This window comes from Macaca mulatta, chromosome 8 (genome assembly GCF_049350105.2).
Source record: "Macaca mulatta isolate MMU2019108-1 chromosome 8, T2T-MMU8v2.0, whole genome shotgun sequence".
Lineage (NCBI taxonomy): Eukaryota > Metazoa > Chordata > Mammalia > Primates > Cercopithecidae > Macaca > Macaca mulatta.
This window is the reverse complement of record NC_133413.1, coordinates 32,478,428-32,496,652: the sequence shown is the minus strand read 5'-3', so window position 1 is coordinate 32,496,652 and position 18,225 is coordinate 32,478,428. Positions and strand designations below refer to the sequence as shown.

Below are 18,225 nucleotides of genomic sequence, written 5' to 3'. Positions count from 1 at the left end.
ATCTCAAGTGATCTGCCCACCTCGGCCTCCCAAAGTGCTGAGGTTACAGGTATGAGCTACTGTGCCCAGCCAAACCTGCCATTGTTTATTTGCCTAGAGTAAGACCTCCTTAAGAGACCAAATTCGGATTCAGAAGGTTGTTTTTATGAATGACGTCTGATCAAGAAAACTGGGCAGAGGTGTGTTTGCCTCCAGCAACTGTATGTCATCCTTCACTATCCTGATGGTTTCCCCCCTAGTGCTAGGATGTGACACCTTTCCCACCACGACCATGTGGGTGACATTCACAACCTGTGCATCACTTAGCTCTCCTTTTTCTTGAAAGTATCTTTCTACCACTCTTCATTTGTCTTTGTGGTCTCACTTTGCTGTTTCTAAGATTTCTTAGGTTTTGTTTGTTTGTGAAACAGAATCTTGCTCTCTCCCCCAGGCTGGAATGCAGTTGTGTGATTTCAGCTTACTGCGACCTCTGCCTCCCAGGTTCAAGCAATTCTTGTGCCTCAGCCTCCTGAGTAGCTGGAACTACAGGCGCGTGCCCCCACACCTGCCTAATTTTTTTTGTATTTTTAGTAGAGATAAGATTTCACTATGTTGGCCAGCTGGTCTCGAACTCCTAACCTTGAGTGATCTGCCTGCATCAGCCTCCCAAAGTGCTGGGATGACAGGGGTGAGCAACCACCCTTGGCCCTCTTAGGTTATATTTAGATCAGAAACTTTTTTTTTTGAGACAGAGTTTTGCTCTGTTGCCCAGGCTGGAGTGCAGTGGCGCGATCTCGGCTCACTGCAAGCTTTGCCTCCTGGTTTCACGCCATTCTCCTGCCTCAGCCTCCCGCGTAGCTGGGACTGCAGGCGCCTTCCATCACGCCTGGCTAATTTTTTGTATTTTTAGTAGAGACGGGGTTTCACCGTGTTAGCCAGGATGGTCTCGATCTCCTGACCTCGTGATCCACCTGCCTCGGCCTCCTAAAGTGCTGGGATTACAGGCGTGAACCACCGCGCCCGGCCTTTTTTTTTTTTTTTTTTTTGAGAAGGGTCTTACTCGGTCACCCAGGCTGAAGTGCAGTGGCATGATCTCAGCTCATTACAGCCTGGACCTCCCAGGCTCAAGTGATCCTCCTGCCTTGGCCTTCCAACATGCTGGGATTATAGGCATCAGCCACTACACCTGGCTTAGATCAGTGGATTCTTGATGATAATTGGGCCACTGTGATCTCAGTAGCAGCATATTTATACACCAATTTTTAGGACAAGCTACTTCATAGGTAGCTAACTGTATGCAGTTTTATATTCTTATTCATTGGGTTTATTTTTTGGAGGGTGATCTTTTCCAACCTTGATCCGCAATCCAGGGGAAAAATATTTAGAGGCCTGCAGTCCTTATGCACAGGAGATTTTAAGTCTGAGTATAGAGTAACACTGGTAGTACTAAAACACACCAGGTTTTTTATTTTTTATTTATTTACTTATTTTTTATTTATTTTTATTTTTTGAGACGGAGTCTCGCTCTGCCGCCCAGGCCCAAGCTCTGCCTCCCGGGTTTACACCATTCTCCTGCCTCCGGAGTAGCTGGGACTACAGGCGCCCGCCACCTCACCCGGCTAGTTTTTTGCATTTTTTAGCAGAGACGGGGTTTCACCGTGTTAGCCAGGATGGTCTCGATCTCCTGACCTCGTGATCCGCCCGTCTCAGCCTCCCAAAGTGCTGGGATTACAGGCTTGAGCCACCGCGCCCGGCCTTTTTTTTTTTTTTTTTTAATGGAGCTAGCTGAAATACTTTTTCAAAAGAGGTAGGAAAATTATTCAGGAACCAGCATTTTGTAATACTTAGAAATCTTGGTGTGTGCTATAGTTTATGGTGATCTTATGGGGAAGGAATTACTTACAGTTGACCCAGAAATTCTATATTGCAAAGGAAACTTTCTATTTAATGTCCTAGAAAGTGAAAGTAAAAATCTCACTGCTTCTTCCTCTGAACTAGTGTCTGTCCTATTGCCATGTGAGCCACACTCCTTTTTGTCTAGCATTGCGGAGGACGTCATTACGACCCGAGGGAATGGTGTTCTGGAGGCCTGTGGGTTTTGTCTTTGACCTTGATTCAGCTTGATTAAGCCTGGCACCTACAGGAACAGGCCTGGAGGGTGCAGGGAAAGGAGAAGATAATTCAGAATCAAGCATGTTCCAAAATGTTAAAGCATTCCACTTTGTAATCGTGCTTACATGGTTCCATTATTCTTATAAGTTGACCACATTTGCATGCCCCTGCATGTATCGTGGCTGGCAGAAGCATGCCAGCACCCCCTAAGTGAAGGCCTTGGTGCAGAGGATTCCAGTAAGAGCACATCCAAAAGTAAGAGTCTGAGTTCTCTCTGTCTCCAGCATAGAACTTCTGTGTCATGTACTTTTGTGGTATTTTTCCCAGTTTACGAAAGCACAAGCATTGCGTTTCCCTCCCTTGGCCAGAGTATTCCTGTCTTGGTCTTGCCTCTGCTCATTTCAGCTTTATCCAGTTGTCTTTCTCAGCCTTCTGTCTCTCCTCCAGACACACCAGTCTTTTTGAGAGAGAGTCTTGGCTCTGTTGCCCAGGCTGGAGTGCAGTGGCACAATCTCGGCTCACTGCAACCTCTGCCTCCCAGGTTCGAGGGATTCTCGTGCTTCAGCCTCCTGAGCAGCTGGGATTACAGATGCCCGCCACCACTCCTGGCTAATTTTTACATTTTTAGTAGAGACAGGATTTCTCCATTTTGGTCAGGCTGGTCTTGAACTCCCGACCTCAGGTGATCCGCCTGCCTCGGCCTCCCAAAGTGCTGGAATTACAGGTGTGAGCCACCACGCCCAGCCCAGACACACCATTCTGTAATATGTTCACATTGCACATAAGGAACTTTCACCTTCAATTATTGGGGGCAAAGATGTCATCTTTCTTACGGGGGTGCCTCACATATACTTTTTTGTCTCTGGGTTTCGGCCCAAGGTAGCACTTGTATTTCTTCTTCTTTCTTCTTTCTCCTCCTCCTTCTCCTCCTCCTCTTCCTTTTCCTCCTTCACCCTCCTCTTCCTCCCTCCTCCTCCTCCCCCTCCTTTTCCCTTCTCCTCCTCCTCCCCCTCCTTTTCCCCTCTCCTCCTCCCTCCTCCATCTCCCCTTCTCCTCCTCCTCCTTCTCCTTCTCCTCCTTTTCTTCCTCTTTTCCTCCTCCTCCTTTCTCCTAACTTCTTTCTTCTTTCTTCCTCCTCCTCCTTCTCCTCCTCCCCTTTCTCCTCCTCCTCCTTCTTCCTTCCCCTCCTCCTCTTCCCTCCTTCCTTCTTCTTCTTCCTTCTCCTCATCCTCTTCACTTTGTCATCCAGGCTGGAATGCAGTGGCGCCATCTCAGCTCACTGCAGCCTCAACCTCCCAGATGCAAGCAATCCTCCTGCCTCAGCCCCTCAAAGCGCTGGGACTACAGGTGTGCAGCACCATGCCTGGCTAGTTTTTGTATTTTTAGTAGAGACTGGGTTTTGACATGTTTCTCAGGCTGGTCTCAAATTCCTGAGCTCAAGCTATCCACCCACCTCTGCCTCCCAAAGTGCTAGGACTACAGTTGTAAGCCACTGTGCCCAGCCTATTTCATCTTACTGTGTACTTCCAGCATCTAATGGCAACCCCTTTCCTAAGTATAGGTTGCCAATTAGGAGTTCTGCAGAAACTTGAACAATAGAGAATTGTGTTGGCATCAGCAAACCAAGAATCAAAATGTTCAGTAGATAAATGAAAGTTCTGATAAGTTGCAGCAGGTGTCTTTGTTTTTATTCTAAGAACAGGCTAATGTCATGGTTCCTTCTCTAGTCCCATATAGAAATCATCCGTGGCCATGCAGCATTCACTAGTGATCCCAAGCCCACGATAGAGGTCAGTGGGAAGAAGTACACCGCGCCTCACATCCTGATCGCCACAGGTGGTGTGCCCTCCATCCCTCATGAGAGCCAGATCCCGGGTGAGTCATACAGCAGGTACTCATTAACAGCAGTCAAGAGTTTACCGTTGCTTTCAACCTGACAAGCCATGCCAGGGGATCTGCCTAAACCAGTTCTCTCTTTGGAGCCAGGCCATGGGAGAAGGTCTTTGCAGAACCTAACTGCAGTTGGCCTAGTTGTAGCTTATGATGCAGGCACCCAGGCTGGAGTGCAGTGGCACAATCTTGGCTCACTGCTACCTCCGCCTCCTGGGTTCAAGCGATTCTCCTGCCTCAGCCTCCCGAGTAGCTGGGACTATAGGCACGCCACCACCACACCTGGCTAATTTTGGTATTTTTAGTAGAGATGGGGTTTCATCGTATTGGCCAGGCTGGTCTTGAATTCCTGACCTCAGATGATCCGTCCACCTTGGCCTCCCAGAGTGCTGGGATTGCAGGCCACTGTGCCCGGCCAAGAGATTTCATTTGGCCCCAGGCTCAGACATATTGTAGGTAACAGGGAGAGAAATCAATGAAAGCCTCATTCTTTCCTTCTCAGCTTAGCATACATTGTTTCCAGCCTCAGTTTGTCAGATGGGTTGTTATTTATAAGACACGTGATAATTTATTGTTTTGTTCCAGAGAGAGAAATCTTCTAAGGATGTAGCTTAAGTAGCTAAGTAAGCTTTTATATACATATTTTCTCTTTTAAGTAGAGAATTATAGAAGATGAAAGCTATAAGGAATCTCAGAGATGGTCATAACTGCTTTTGCATTTTATTATTTATTTATTTATTTATTTTGAGACGGAGTCTGGCTCTGTCACCAAGGCTGGAGTGCAGTGGCACAACCTCGGCTCGCTGCAACCTCTGCCTCCCGGGTTCGCGCCATTCTCCTGCTTCAGCCTCTTGAGTAGCTGGGATTACAGGTATCCGCCACCACGCCCAGCTAATTTATGTATTTTAGTAGAGACAGGGTTTCACCATGTTGGTCACGTGGGTCTTAAACTCCTGACCTCAAGTGATCCGCCCGCCTCAACCTCCCAGAGTGTTGGGATCACAGGCGTGAGCCACTGTGCCCGGCCTATTATTTTATTTTATATTACTTTATTTTTTTGAGACAGGGTCTTGCTCTGTTGTCCAGGCTGGAGTGCAGTGGTGTGATCACAGCTCACTAAGGCCTTGACCAGGAGATTTAGATGGGAGATTGCTCAAGTGATCTCTTTCTTTCTTCCCAGCTAGATTGTAAGGACTTTATGGATGGTGAACGTAGTTTATACATCTTTTGAATTCTCCATGGATTGGCTTCATAAGATACATTATCAACGTGAATTTTTTTTTTTTTTTTGAGACAGCGTCTTGCTCTGCCACCCAGGCTGGAGTGCTGTGGCACAATCTCCACTCAATAGAACCTCTGCCTCCTGGATTTAAGTGATTCTCCTGCCTCAGCCTTCTTAGTAGCTGGTATTATAGGCACATGCCACCATGTCCAGCTAATTTTTTTTGTATTTTTAGTAGAGGTGGGGTTTTGCCACATTGTCCAGGCTGATCTCAAACTCCTGGCCTCAGGTGATCCGCCCACCTCGGCCTCCCAAAGTGCTGTATGAGCCACTGTACCCGGCCAAAATGCAACATATATATTTGTTTGTTTGTTTGTTTAGAGACAGAGTTTTGCTCTTGTCACCTAGGCTGGAGTGCAATGGCAGGATCTTGGCTCACTGCAACCTCTGCCTCCTGCGATTCTCCTGCCCCAGCCTCCTGAGTAGCTGGGATTACAGGCATGTGCCACCACACCCAGCTAATTTTTGTAATTTTAGTAGAGATAGGGTTTCACCATGTTGGCCAGGCTAGTCTCGAACTCCTGACCTCGGTCGATCTGCCTGTCTTAGTCTCCCAAAGTGCTGGGATTACAGGTGTGAGCCACTGCACCCAGCCTAATATATTTAATAACTGATGAGAAATGAAGGTAGGGGGGCTACTGAGAGAAGGAATCAGCAGTTGACAGCTGAAGGCTTTGTCTGCATTATTGGGGGCAGATGGTAACTGAAGTGGTAAACTGGAGAGAGATACAGGTTGGAAAATAAAATTAAGGTTCAGTTCTAAATAGACTAAGGTTGAAGCCAGTGTAAAATTGTGTGGCGAGATAATTAGAAACATGGAACTGCAACCTGGGAAGAAAGTCAAACCTGGAATAATGCATTTGGAAGTCCTATAAGATAGGACCTGCTATCCTATATCCAAAGGTTTCAATCTGCTTTTCACTACATGTTTATTTCACTATATAGGTTGTACCTCTTGTAATTCAATGTATATACCATATAGGTTGAAACCTTTGAAAGAATAAGCAGAGAGGAAAGGGCCACATCTATTTTTTTTTTTTTAATGAGACGAAATCTTGCTCTGTTCCCAGGCTGGAGTGCAGTGGCACCATCTCGGCTCACTGCAACCTCCGCCTCCCAGGTTCAAGTGATTCTCCTGCCTTAGCCTCCTGAGTAGCTGGGACTACAGGTGCACACCACCATGCCCAGCTAATTTTTAATTTTTGTATTTTTAGTAGAGACGGGGTTTCACCACATTGGCCAGGCCACATAGATTTTGAACTACATAGAAATTTGTCTTTTCAGGCGGGAACGGTGGCTCATGCCTGTAATGAGCTAAGCCCCAGGGTTCCTCCTACCCTCGGGGTGGGAGGGTGAACAGATCCAGCAGAGTCTGTTCATGACTGCTGAGATCTTCATTCTTCAGAGAAATGTAAAAGTTATTTAGCCATCATGGCTTCTGTTTCTAGAGAGAAAATAAAAATGTTGACTCAGGGAGGATTTGGTTGGCAGCTTTCCAAGCAGAGACTTTAACAAAACTTGTCAAAACGGAGACTATGTTGGCTGTGAAAGTGTTTGGTTTTTGCATAAAATGTTGTGATTATTTTGCAAGAGAAAGAGCAGTCTTGTGTGATCTATGTTGCCTTTTTCTACATAGGTGCCAGCTTAGGAATAACCAGTGATGGATTTTTTCAACTGGAAGAATTGCCTAGGTAAGCCAACCTGACCTGACTGCAGTGACTCCCTCTTCCTTAGTGTCTCCTGGTGGCTTTTCTTTGTCCTCTCCTCCCAAGCATTTAATGTAGGCCTTTCCTGAATTCCATCCTCTTACCATGACCTTGTATATCTCATTCCTAGAACTCCTCAGTAGATCCCTCAAATCTTTCATGCTTTCAATCAGAGGCCAAAGTCAAATGCAGAGTAATTTGAAGACTGCATAACAGAGTCCTAAAACTGTCTCCTTTCTTCAACTTGATACAGCATCAATTAAGAATGTGTCTAAAGGAGCTTGTATTTTAGAATAGAATAGCTGGTTTTGGCCAGATGTGGTGGCTCGTGGCTGTAATCTCAGCACTTTGGGAGGCTGAAGCGGGCAGGTCATCTGAGGTCAGGAGCTTGAGACCAGCCTGGACAACATGGTGAAACCCCATCTCTACTAAAACTGAAAATTAGCTGGGCGTGGTGGTGCGGGCCTGTAGTCTCAGCTACTCGGGAAGCTGAGGCAGGGGAATCACGTGAATTCTCAAGGCGGAGGTTGCAGTGAGACAAGATCACACCAAGAAAGAAAGAGAGAAAGAGAGAGAGCGCCACCACACCCAGCTAATTTTGTATTTTTGGTAGAGATGGGGTTTCTCCATTGGTCAGACTGGTCTCGAACTCCTGACTTCAGGTGATCTGCCCGCCTCGGCCTCCCAAAGTGCTGGAATTACAGGTGTGAGCCACCACGCCCGGCCAGATTTTCTTTTCATGAAAAAACGTTTATTTTTTTTAGAGACAGGGTCTTCTTGCATTGCCCAGGCAGGAGTGCAGTGGTGCCATCGTGGCTTGCAGTAGCCTTGAGCTCTTGGGCTCCAGCAGTCCTTTCACCTCAGCCTCCCAAGTAGCTGGGACTCCAAACGTGCAGCACCATACCTGGGTAACTTTTTAATTTGAATTTTTATAGAGGTGGGGTCTCATTCTGTTGTCCAGGCTGGTCTAGAATTCTGGCCTCAAGCAATGCTCCCACCTTGGCCTCCCAAAGCAGTACACATACAAGCATGGGCCACCGTGCTGAATGGATTCAGATTCATAGAGGGGGGAAAAAGGTCATGAGAAAGTTTGTTTCTCTGATTTGAAGTTGCAGCATATTGCAGGCTTTCTAGTTTAGAGGGATCCTCCTGTCACTTGTGAGAAGAGGTGATGCCTGGAAACAGGTGGAGGGACCCAACATGTTGGCGCAGGGTCTGGCCTTCATTCGTCTTCTGAGTGGCACTCACTGTGGAGTTCGCATTGCTCAACTCTTCTGCTCCCTCAGGGGCTGTGCTAATCCAGTTTGAGGTCCTAGTCCTATGCTCTCAGAAAGTCTTTTAGGGAGAGTGACTAATAGTCCATGAGCCTGTCTTCACTTTGAATCACCCAGAGTCACGGACAGTTCAGACAGCACGAGGCAGTTCAGAAACGACCAGGGAGCCGCTTTGCAGTTCCATAGGATGGTGAAAATGTCCCTTGAAGATACTCAGACCAGGGAAGCTTCTGACTTGGAGGAGTTCTAAGAAAAGCATACAATCTTTCTCGGTTTGCTATCAGGTCGTAGAAATGTGTTAGAGAACAGCCTTCCTTCCCTGTGATCCACCCTGCATTGTTTGATTTTTAGGGTTGAATAACATGACATATGTGAGGATGTAGTGAGACATGCAGTCATGACTCATTATGTTTGGATAATGTAATTTCATTCCGGACTCACCCTCAAAGAAGTTTCATTATAGATAGTTGTTCATTAGCGATTTTAAATATTTACATTTATGCATGTCATCAACAAAAGGCTCTGAAACACAAGAAAATGAATTTACAATGGATATGTGATTTTTCAAGTCTACTTTATCTTTGTTTCGGTGTTGGTGAATAAGTAAATAATTGGGCAAGTGAGTAAATAATGTAGGGAAGATAGCATGATTTAGTTTTTGCGCTGAGGGGCTTCTGGTTGGATGGAGCATGAACACCGTGGAATACTGTGGCATGAGTAGTCCTGGGGCCGTATTGAGGTAAAGAGAAATCTTTTAGGGATTCAGCCGCCTGAAAGGTCAGTTCCAGAAGCCAGGCGCAGTGGCTTATGCCTGTATTCCCAGCACTTTGGGAGGCCTGAGGCGAGCGAATTGCTTGAGCCCAGGAGTTTGAAACCAGCCTGGGCAACACAGCACAACCTGATCTCTGCAAAAAAAATACAAAAATTAGCTGGGCATGGTGGCATGTGCTGGTAGTCTCAGCTGCTTGGGAGGCTCAGGCTGGAGGATCACTTGAGCCCAGGAGTTTGAGACCAGCCTGGGCAACATAGGGAGATACTGTCTCTACACAGAACTTTTTTAAGGCAGAGTTTCACTGTTGTTGTCCAGGCTGGAGTGCAATGGCGTGATCTCGGCCCATTGCAACCTCCACCTCCCAGGTTCAAGCGATTCTCCTGCCTTAGCCCCTTGGCCTCCCAAAGTACTGGGATTACAGGCATGAGCCACTGCGCCCAGCCTCTACACACAAATTTTAAAATTAAAGAAGAAATTCCACACCCAGGTACGGTGGCTCATGCCTGTAATCCCAACAGTTTGGGAGGCTGAGGCAGGCAGATCACTTAAGGTCAGGAGTTTGAGACCAGCCTGGCCAACATGGTGAAACCCTGTCTCTACTAAAATACAAAAATTAGCCAGCCACGGTGATGTGCGCCTGTAATCCTAACTACTCAGGAGGTTAAGGTACGAGAGTCACTTGAATCCGGGAGGCGGAGGTTGATGTGAACTGAGATCACGCTACTGCATACCAGCCTGGGCGACGCAGCGAGACTCTGTCTCAAAAAAAAAAAAAAAAAAAAAAAAGGCCGAGCACAGTGACTCGCGGTGGCTCACGCCTGTAATCCCAGTACTTCAGGAGGCCGAGGCAGGTGGATCACCTGAGATCAGGAATTCGAGACCACCTTGACCAACGTGGAGAAACCCCATCTCTACTAAAAATACAAAATTAGCCGGGCATGGTTGACGCATGCCTGTAATCCCAGCTACTCGGGAGGCTGAGGCCGAAGAATCGCTTGAACCTGGGATGTGGAGGTTGCAGTGAGTGGAGATTGCACCATTGCACTCCATCCTGGGCAGCAAGAGCAAAACTCCATCTAAAAAAAAAACAAAATTCCTCAAGGATGGGGGCCATTGTTCATCCAGTGTAGTGCAAAGCTTAGCTCAAAGTAGAATGTACATAATAAATGTTTGGGGAAGAAAGGGAAGACACAGGAAATAAGGAGGGAAAATTCAGAGGAAGGAAAAGAGATCAACGCATTGTTAGGAAGGAGGGAGTGGAGATAGAAAAAGAGCGATTTCACAGTTTTGAACTACATAGAAATTTGTCTTTTTAGGCCGGGCGCAGTGCCTTACGCCTGTAATCCTAACACTTTGGGATGCCGAGGCGGGTGGATCACTTGAGGCCAGGAATTTGAGACCAGCCTGGCCAACATGATAAAAATCTCATCTTTACTAAAAATGCAAAAATTAGCTGAACGTACTGGTGAACTCCTGTAGTCCCAGCTACTCGGGAGACTGAGGCAGGAGAATCACTTGAACCCCGGAGGTGGAGGTTGTAGTGAGCCAAGATCATGCCACTGCACTCCAGCCTGGGTGACAGAGCGAGACTCTTAAAAAAAAAAAAAAGGAGAAAATTGGTCTTTTCTTACTGTGCATTGCAGGATGAGAGAGTCATCACTTCTAACCTGTAGCCATTTGGGTTCTTACTTTATAATCCATCCTGACCTTAAGCCCTCAGAACTCCGAATACCTTGCCTATGGGAGGTATTAAAGAACGGTTTCCTTCGTCTCTGATTAGCACTGTAGCAATGGTAGAGGTCAGTGTTTGAAACTTTAGAAGACTCCAGTCCCTGATGGGACAGCTTCAGCCGAAGGTACTTATAGCCTGGGCTGTAGTATGGAAGTCAACATTATTGCTCTAGGGCAGGAACCAGAGCTTCTCTACCAGCAATTTAGACCCAAGCATGTATCTAGTACTTAAGATTATTTTATATATTTTATTTTTTATATTATTTTTTGTTTTTAAAATTGTTTTAAATCTTTAAAAAATAAGACGGGGTCTTACTCGGTTGACCAGGTTGGTTTTGAACTCTTAGCCTCAAGCAGTCCTCCTACCTGGGCTTCCCGAAGTGCTGGAATTATAGTTGTGAGCCACCACACCTGGCCAAGATTCTTTTTTTAGACCAAAATGTATTCAGGCAGTTTAGCTTGACTACAGTTTTGTCCTACAGATTACAACTGGCTTGTGTAAATTGGCCTTTGATCATATTGCAATGACTGATAGAACTAAATAGCAAACAAGGAGGTACACTGAATAGAGGAGAGTGATGGTGGTGAGATCTGTGACCCTGATTTTAGTTTTAGGTGTGAGGATCTTTGCATAAGGAATCATTCCTTATTTCCAAAGGTTTTGTGTCCTCTCTGAGGAAATGAGGCTAAAGAGCTTTAAAAACAATGAAAAATATATTTCCCTTCTTCTGTGAGGGAATGTTAGGGATTTTTCTTTTCTTTTGAGATAGGGTCTTTTGCTTTGTCACCCAGGCTACACTGCAGTGGTGCAGTCATAGCTCACTGCAGCCTCCATCTCCCAGACACAAGTTATCCTCCTGCCTCAACCTCCCAAGTAACTGAGACCACAGACACACACCTTCATACTTGGCTAATTTTTATTTTTACTTTTAGGGTTTTTTTTTTTTTTTTTTTTTGAGACAGAGCCTTGCTCTGTTGCCCAGGCTGGAGTTCATTGGCACAATCTTGGCTTACTACATCCTCTGTCTCCCGAGGGCAAGCGATTATCCTGCCTCAGCCTCCCAAGTAGCTGGGATTACAGGCATGCGCCACTGTGCCTGGCTAACGTTTTGTATTTTTAGTAGAGACGGGTTTCACCATGTTGGCCAGGCTGGTCTCGGACTCCTGACGCAGGTGATCCACCCATCTCAGCCTCCCAAAGTGCTAGGATTACAGGCATGAGCCACCGTGCCTGGCCTTACTTTTTCGTTTTTGTAGTGATGGGGTCTCACTATGTTGGGCAGGCCCAAAGGGATATTTTCTACTTAAAGTTGTGGTGGTATCCAGGATTGGATCTTGGAACAGAAAACAAGAGATTAATAGAAAAACTGGACTGGGCAAGGTGGTTTACACCTATAATGCCGACACTTTGGGAGGCCAAGGTCAGAGCATTGTTTGAGCCCGGGAGCTGAGACTAGCCTGGGCAACATGGTGAGACTCTGTCTCTAGTTTAAAAAAAAAAAAAATATATATATATATATATATATATATATATATATATATATATATATTAGCTGGGTGTGGCAATGCATGTCTGTAGTCGCAGCTACTCGGGAGGCTGAGGCTGGAGGATCGCTTGAGTCCTGGAGGTTGAGGCTGCAGTGAGCCGTGTTCACACCACTACACTCCAGCCTGGGTGACAGAGTGAGACCCTGTCTCAAAAAAACCGGGGAAAAGTGGTGAAAATCTGCAGTCTAGGGTTTAGTCATTAGTAATGTACCAATGTCAATTTCTTATTTTGACAATGGTACCCTAGTTAAGTAAAACGTTAACTTTAGGGAAAACTGATCAAGGGGTATAATGAGGGAAATCTCTGCACTATCTCTGCAACTTTTCTGTAAATGTAAAATTATTCCAAAATTAGTTTATTTAAAAGTTCTAACCCTGTGCTTGCATCTCAGCCGCAGCGTCATTGTTGGTGCAGGTTACATTGCTGTGGAGATAGCAGGGATCCTCTCAGCCCTGGGTTCTAAGACATCACTCATGATACGGCATGATAAGGTAAATTCCACCTTTTCCTTTTCCCTTTTCTTGATGTTAATTTAAAAAATGAAGAATTTTTTCTGATGTTGTCATTAAATACTAGGGTGCAAAACAGGTGGGGGTCAGTTGGTTGGTTTCACATGGTGCTGTATCCAAGTTACCTGAATTTGGCCAATATCCCTCCCAGTTGCTGGTTGATGATGATTTTGAGTTGGTCAAATTGGCTGGTAATTTCATCACTAAGTGGTAGATATGAGATGCCCTCATAGGGAGACGTGGGGGCCTAAACATAACTATTAGCTAAATTAAACAGTTAGGTTAATTTATTTTTTTAATTAATTAGAGTCTCACTCTGTTGCCCAGGCTGGAGTGCAGTGACACCATCTCAGCTCACTGCAACCTCTGCCTCCTGGGCTCAAGTGATTCTCATGCCTCGGCCTCCCGAGTAGCTGAGATTACAGGTGTCCACCACCATGCCCGGCTAATTTTTGTATTTTTAGTAGAGACGGGGTTTCACCGTGTTCACCAGGATGGTCTCAATTTCCTGACCTCGTGATCTGCTCGCCTCAGCCTCCCAAAGTGCTGGGATTACAGGTGTGAGCCACTGAGCCCTGCCAGGTTAATTTATTAATTTCTGGAAATCAATTTTATATGATCAAGTAATGTTAGATTGGTTGACACTCATTCCAAACAATTTACTAAATTCTTTGCATTAAAGCAGGGGTGTCCAATCTTTTGGCTTCCCTGAGCCACACTGGAAGAAGTAGAATTGTCTTGGGCTACATATAAAATATACTGACACAAATAATAGCTGATGAGCTAATAATAAAATAAATTGCAAGCTGGGCACAGTGGCTCATGCCTCTACTTTCCAGCACTTTGGGAGGCCGAGGCAGGCGAATCACTTGAGGTCAGTAGTTGGAGACCAGCCTGGCCAACGTGGTGAAACCCTATCTCTACTAAAAATCCAAAAATTATCCAGGCATGGTGGCAGGTAACTGTAATGAGTGAGCCGAGATCGCACCACTGCACTCCAACCTGGGCAACAGAGCAAGACTGTGTCTCAAAAAAAAAAAATGCAAAAAAAATCTCATAGCAGTTTAAGAAAGTGTACAGATTTGTGTTGGGCCACATTCAAAGTCATCTTGGTCCGCACTCTGGCCTGCAGGCTGCTGCAGATTGAATGAACTTGCATTAAAGGCAATCTTGTAGATCATACACTTGAACTTCTTTTTTTTTTTTTTTTGAGACAGAGTCTTGCTCTGTCACCCAGTCTGCAGTACAGTGGCGTGATCATAGCTCACTGCAGGCTTCTGAGCTCATAGGATGTTCCTGCCTCGGCCTTCCAAGAAGCTGAGGCTACAGGTGTGGGCCACCATGCCCTGACTAATTTTTTTTTTTTTTTTTTTTGAGACAGGGTCTCACTGTGTTGCCCAGGCTGGAGTGCAGTGGCACATCATGGCTCATTGCAGCCTCAGCCTTCTGGGCTCAAGCGATCTTCCCACCCCAGCCTCCCAAATAGCTAGGACTACAGGAGCATGCCACCACACCCAGTGAGGTTTTGCCATGTTGCCCAGGCTGGTCTCAGACCCCTGAGCTCAAGTGATCTGCCCACCTTGGCCTCCCAAAGTGCTTGGAATTACAGGCATGTGCCACCTGACTAATTTTTATCTATTTTTAGAGATGAGGTCTTACTATGTTGCCCAGGCTGGTCTCGAACTCCTGGCCTCAAGCTATCCTCCTGCCTCAGGTTCCCAAATAGCAGGGAGGAGTTCAAGACCAACCTGGGCAGCATAGTGAGACCCTATCTCTACTAAAAAAATTTTAAAAATTAGCAAGGCATAGTGGTATACGCCTGTAGTTCCAGCTACTTGGGAGGCTGAGATAGGAGAATGGTTCGAATCCAGGAGGTCAAGGCTGCAGTGAGCAAAGATGATTGCACTCTAGCCTGGGCAGCTGACTGTTCCTAACAAATTTGTGACTTAGGTAAGCCACATAATGCCTTTGGGACCTAGTTCTGCAGGGACAGAATTTATCAGATCCCTAATTACCAAGATGCTATGATTCTAATTCTTTTTTTTTTCTTTTTGAGATGGCGTCTCGCTCTGTTGCCCAGGCTGGAGTGCAATGATGCGATCTCAGCTCACTGCAAGCTCCGCCTCCTGGGTTCACGCCATTCTCCTGCCTTAGCCTCCTGAGTAGCTGGGACTACAGGCGCCCACCAGCATGCCTGGCTAGTTTGTTGTATTTTTAGTAGAGATGGGGTTTCACCATGTTAGCCAGGATGGTCTTTCAAGTTCAAGACCAGTAAAAATGCTGGACTGATGATGGTGGAGGCTACCATCATAACCATCTTAGGACCTTCAGTAGACTATTTTCTCCACTCTTCCAATTCAAGTCTTACCTCCCTTCATTCCACTTAAGAATATACAGGAACCCGGGCACAATGGCTCACACCTGTAATCCCAGCACTTGCAAGGCCGAGGCAGGATGCTCACCTTGTGATCCGCCCGTCTCAGCCTCCCAAAGTGCTGGGATTGCAGGCGTAAGTCACGGCACCTGGCCTGATTCTAATTCTTATGTGAGCAGATGGAGGGAGACAGGGATTCTGAGAATCCTAGGCAGTATGTACTTCAAGGAACTTTCTCTGTGACTTTGAAACTGGTTGTATAATTAGCTCCACGAGGTTTAGGTCCTGAAAAATTTTTTCACAGGTAAGTATTATTTTGCTAGAATATATCCAGCAAATTAGAAGGATGGGGAAAGGCAGAGGAGTTCCTAGCTCGAATTTATATGTAAATACGTAAATAAACTGCAGCAGTCTGTCAATAGAGGGGGCAATTCCTGCATCTGTCAAATTGGCTACTTTGCAGAGAGCCACATCCTACTTGGGCTTCCTGCCCTCTCCCATCCCGAATGCACCAAGTTCATTCTCCTTTTTCCTGTCCCAGTGTTAACTCCATTTTAGAGCTACTCTGGCCGGGCATGTGGCTCATGCCTATAATCCCAGCACTTTGGGAAGCCGAGGTGTGCGTATCACCTGAGGTCAGGAGTTTGAGGTCAACCTGGTCAACATGGTGAAACCCTGTCTCTACCAAAAATATACAAAAATTAGCCAGGCATGATGTCAGGTGCTTGTAATCCCTTCTCCTCGGAAGGATGAAGCAGGAGAATTGCTTGAACCCGGGAGGTGGAGGTTGCAGTGAGCTGAGATGGTACCCCTGCACTCTAGTCTGGGTGGCAGAGCAAGACTCCCTCTCCAAAAAAAAAAAAAAAAAAAAAGTAAGAAAGAAAAAGAAAAGGAAAAGAACTACTCTGTGAAGAACTCATGACCTCCCACCTGAACTCCATATGTGGATGATCATAGATATATCTTCAAGGCCAACCTGTTGAGATTTATGGCTAGACAAGATTTTGCTAGTGAACTTCCCTTCCATCATATCAGAGAAAGCAGACCTTGAGATACGAAAAGTGGAAAGAGAATTTCTGTTCCCTGAACTTAAGGAAAAGAGAAGCAAGCTTTGCGAGAAGACAGTGGACAATGACTGTCCATTTAACTGTAAGACAGGAGTTGGTGAAGTCATATGTGTTGCAGATGGTGGTGGTGACGTAGGAAAGTAGGGAATTTATTAATACTCCACTCCCAATATTGACATAAGTAAGGAGGAAATAATTAGGGGAGAGATATGCTGAAGTTTCCCTGCTAAGTTTGTAGTGTGGCTTTGCTCAAGGTTTCTTCCTCTCCCATTACCCATCCCTATGTTGATGTGCAGGTTCTTAGAAGCTTTGATTCAATGATCAGCACTAACTGCACGGAGGAGCTGGAGAACGCTGGCGTGGAGGTGCTGAAGTTCTCCCAGGTACGGTGCCGAGCCCAGTCACGCACATGGTCCCCAGTCAATCACACTTTCTGCCTGTGGCTTCACCCAGTTGTTTAAAACACGAACACTCTGTCTACCCCGGTCCATATATTCCCCCTCTAGAGTACTCCCGATTATTTCCTTCCTCCTAAGAAGCTGTGTTTTGGCCGGGCGCGGTGGCTCACGCTTGTAATCCCAGCACTTTGGGAGGCTGAGGTGGGCGGATCACTTGAAGTCAGGACTTCAAGACCAGCCTGGCCAACATGGTGAAACCCTGTCTCTACTAAAAATACAAAAATTAGCCGGGCATGGTGTTGTGCACCTGTAATCACAGCTACTCTGGAGGCTGAGGCAGGAGAATTGCTTGAACCCGGAAGGCAGAGGTTGCAGTGAGCCGAGATTGTGCCATTACACTGCAGCCTGGGGGACAACAGTGAGACTCCGTCTCAAAAAACCAAAAAACAACAAAAAACAAAAAAAACCCAGCTGGGTGCGTTGGCTCACACCTGTAATCCCAGCACTTTGGGAGGCCGAGGCGGGCGGATCACCTGAGGTCAGGAGTTCGAGACCAGCCTGACCAACATGGAGAAACCCCATCTCTACTAAAACTACGAAATTAGCCGGGCATGGTGGCGCATGCCTGTAATCCCAGCTACACGGAGGCTGAGGAAGGAGCATCACTTGAACACAGTAGGTGGAGGTTGCGGTGAGCTGAGATTGCCCCATTGCACTCCAGCCTGGGCAACAAGAGCGAGACTCCATCTCAAAAGAAAAAAAAAAAAAAAAAAAAAAGCCGTATTTTACATGACAGCATTGAAGTCAAGGGTAAAATATTAGAAACCTGGCAATTGAATTTAGATGAACTTTGATTTTTTTTTTTTTTTTCTTGTTGAGGCAGTGTCTCACTTTGTCACCCAGGCTGGAGTGTAGTGGTGCAATCTCAGCTCACTGCATCCTCAACCTCCAAGGCTCAAGCAATCCTTCCATCTCTGCCCCCACCAAGTAGCTGGGACTACAGGCACATGCCACCACGCCTGGCTAATTTTTTTGTATTTTTCGTAGAGATAGGATTTTGCCATGTTGGCCAGGCTGGGCTTGAACTCGTGAGCTGAAGTGATCTGCCCACCTTGTCCTCCCAAAGTGTTAGGATTACAGGCATGACCCACCACACCCAGCCTCTGATTTTTTAAAATTTGGATTTTAAAACTTTGATTTTTGTGCTCAGATGCCTTATTATACATCCTTAATTTTTTTAGATTTATACTTATTTTTTAGGAAATAATATGGAATTTAATTTTTGTCTTTTTTTTTTTTTGAGATAGAATTTTGCTCTGTTGCCCAGGCTGGAGTGCAGTGGTGCCATCTCGGCTCACTGCAACCTCTGACTCCTAGGCTCAAGGGATTCTCCTGCCTCAGCCTCCTGAGTAGCTGGGATTACAGTCATGCACCACCATGCCTGGCTAATTTTTGCATTTTTAGTAGAGATGGGGTTTTGCCATTTTGGCCAGGCTGGTCTGCAACTCCTGACCTCAAGTGATCTGCTCATCTCAGCCTCTCAGGGAGCACAGGCGTGAGCCGCTGTGCCCAGCCTATCTTT

General features: G+C 46.1%; 1 protein-coding gene across 2 annotated transcripts in view; it reads left to right on the top strand.

The window, feature by feature from the left end:
* GSR (glutathione-disulfide reductase) overlaps positions 1 to 18,225 on the top strand; it is a 57,763-nt gene that overhangs the window by 25,575 nt on the left and 13,963 nt on the right. For both annotated transcript variants that reach the window (XM_077943389.1, XM_028852536.2), the window contains exons 5-8: positions 3,819 to 3,966; positions 6,900 to 6,954; positions 12,687 to 12,786; positions 16,542 to 16,628. In XM_077943389.1, the coding sequence (XP_077799515.1) occupies positions 3,819 to 3,966; positions 6,900 to 6,954; positions 12,687 to 12,786; positions 16,542 to 16,628 (390 nt within the window). The remainder of the gene's footprint in view (positions 1 to 3,818; positions 3,967 to 6,899; positions 6,955 to 12,686; positions 12,787 to 16,541; positions 16,629 to 18,225) is intronic.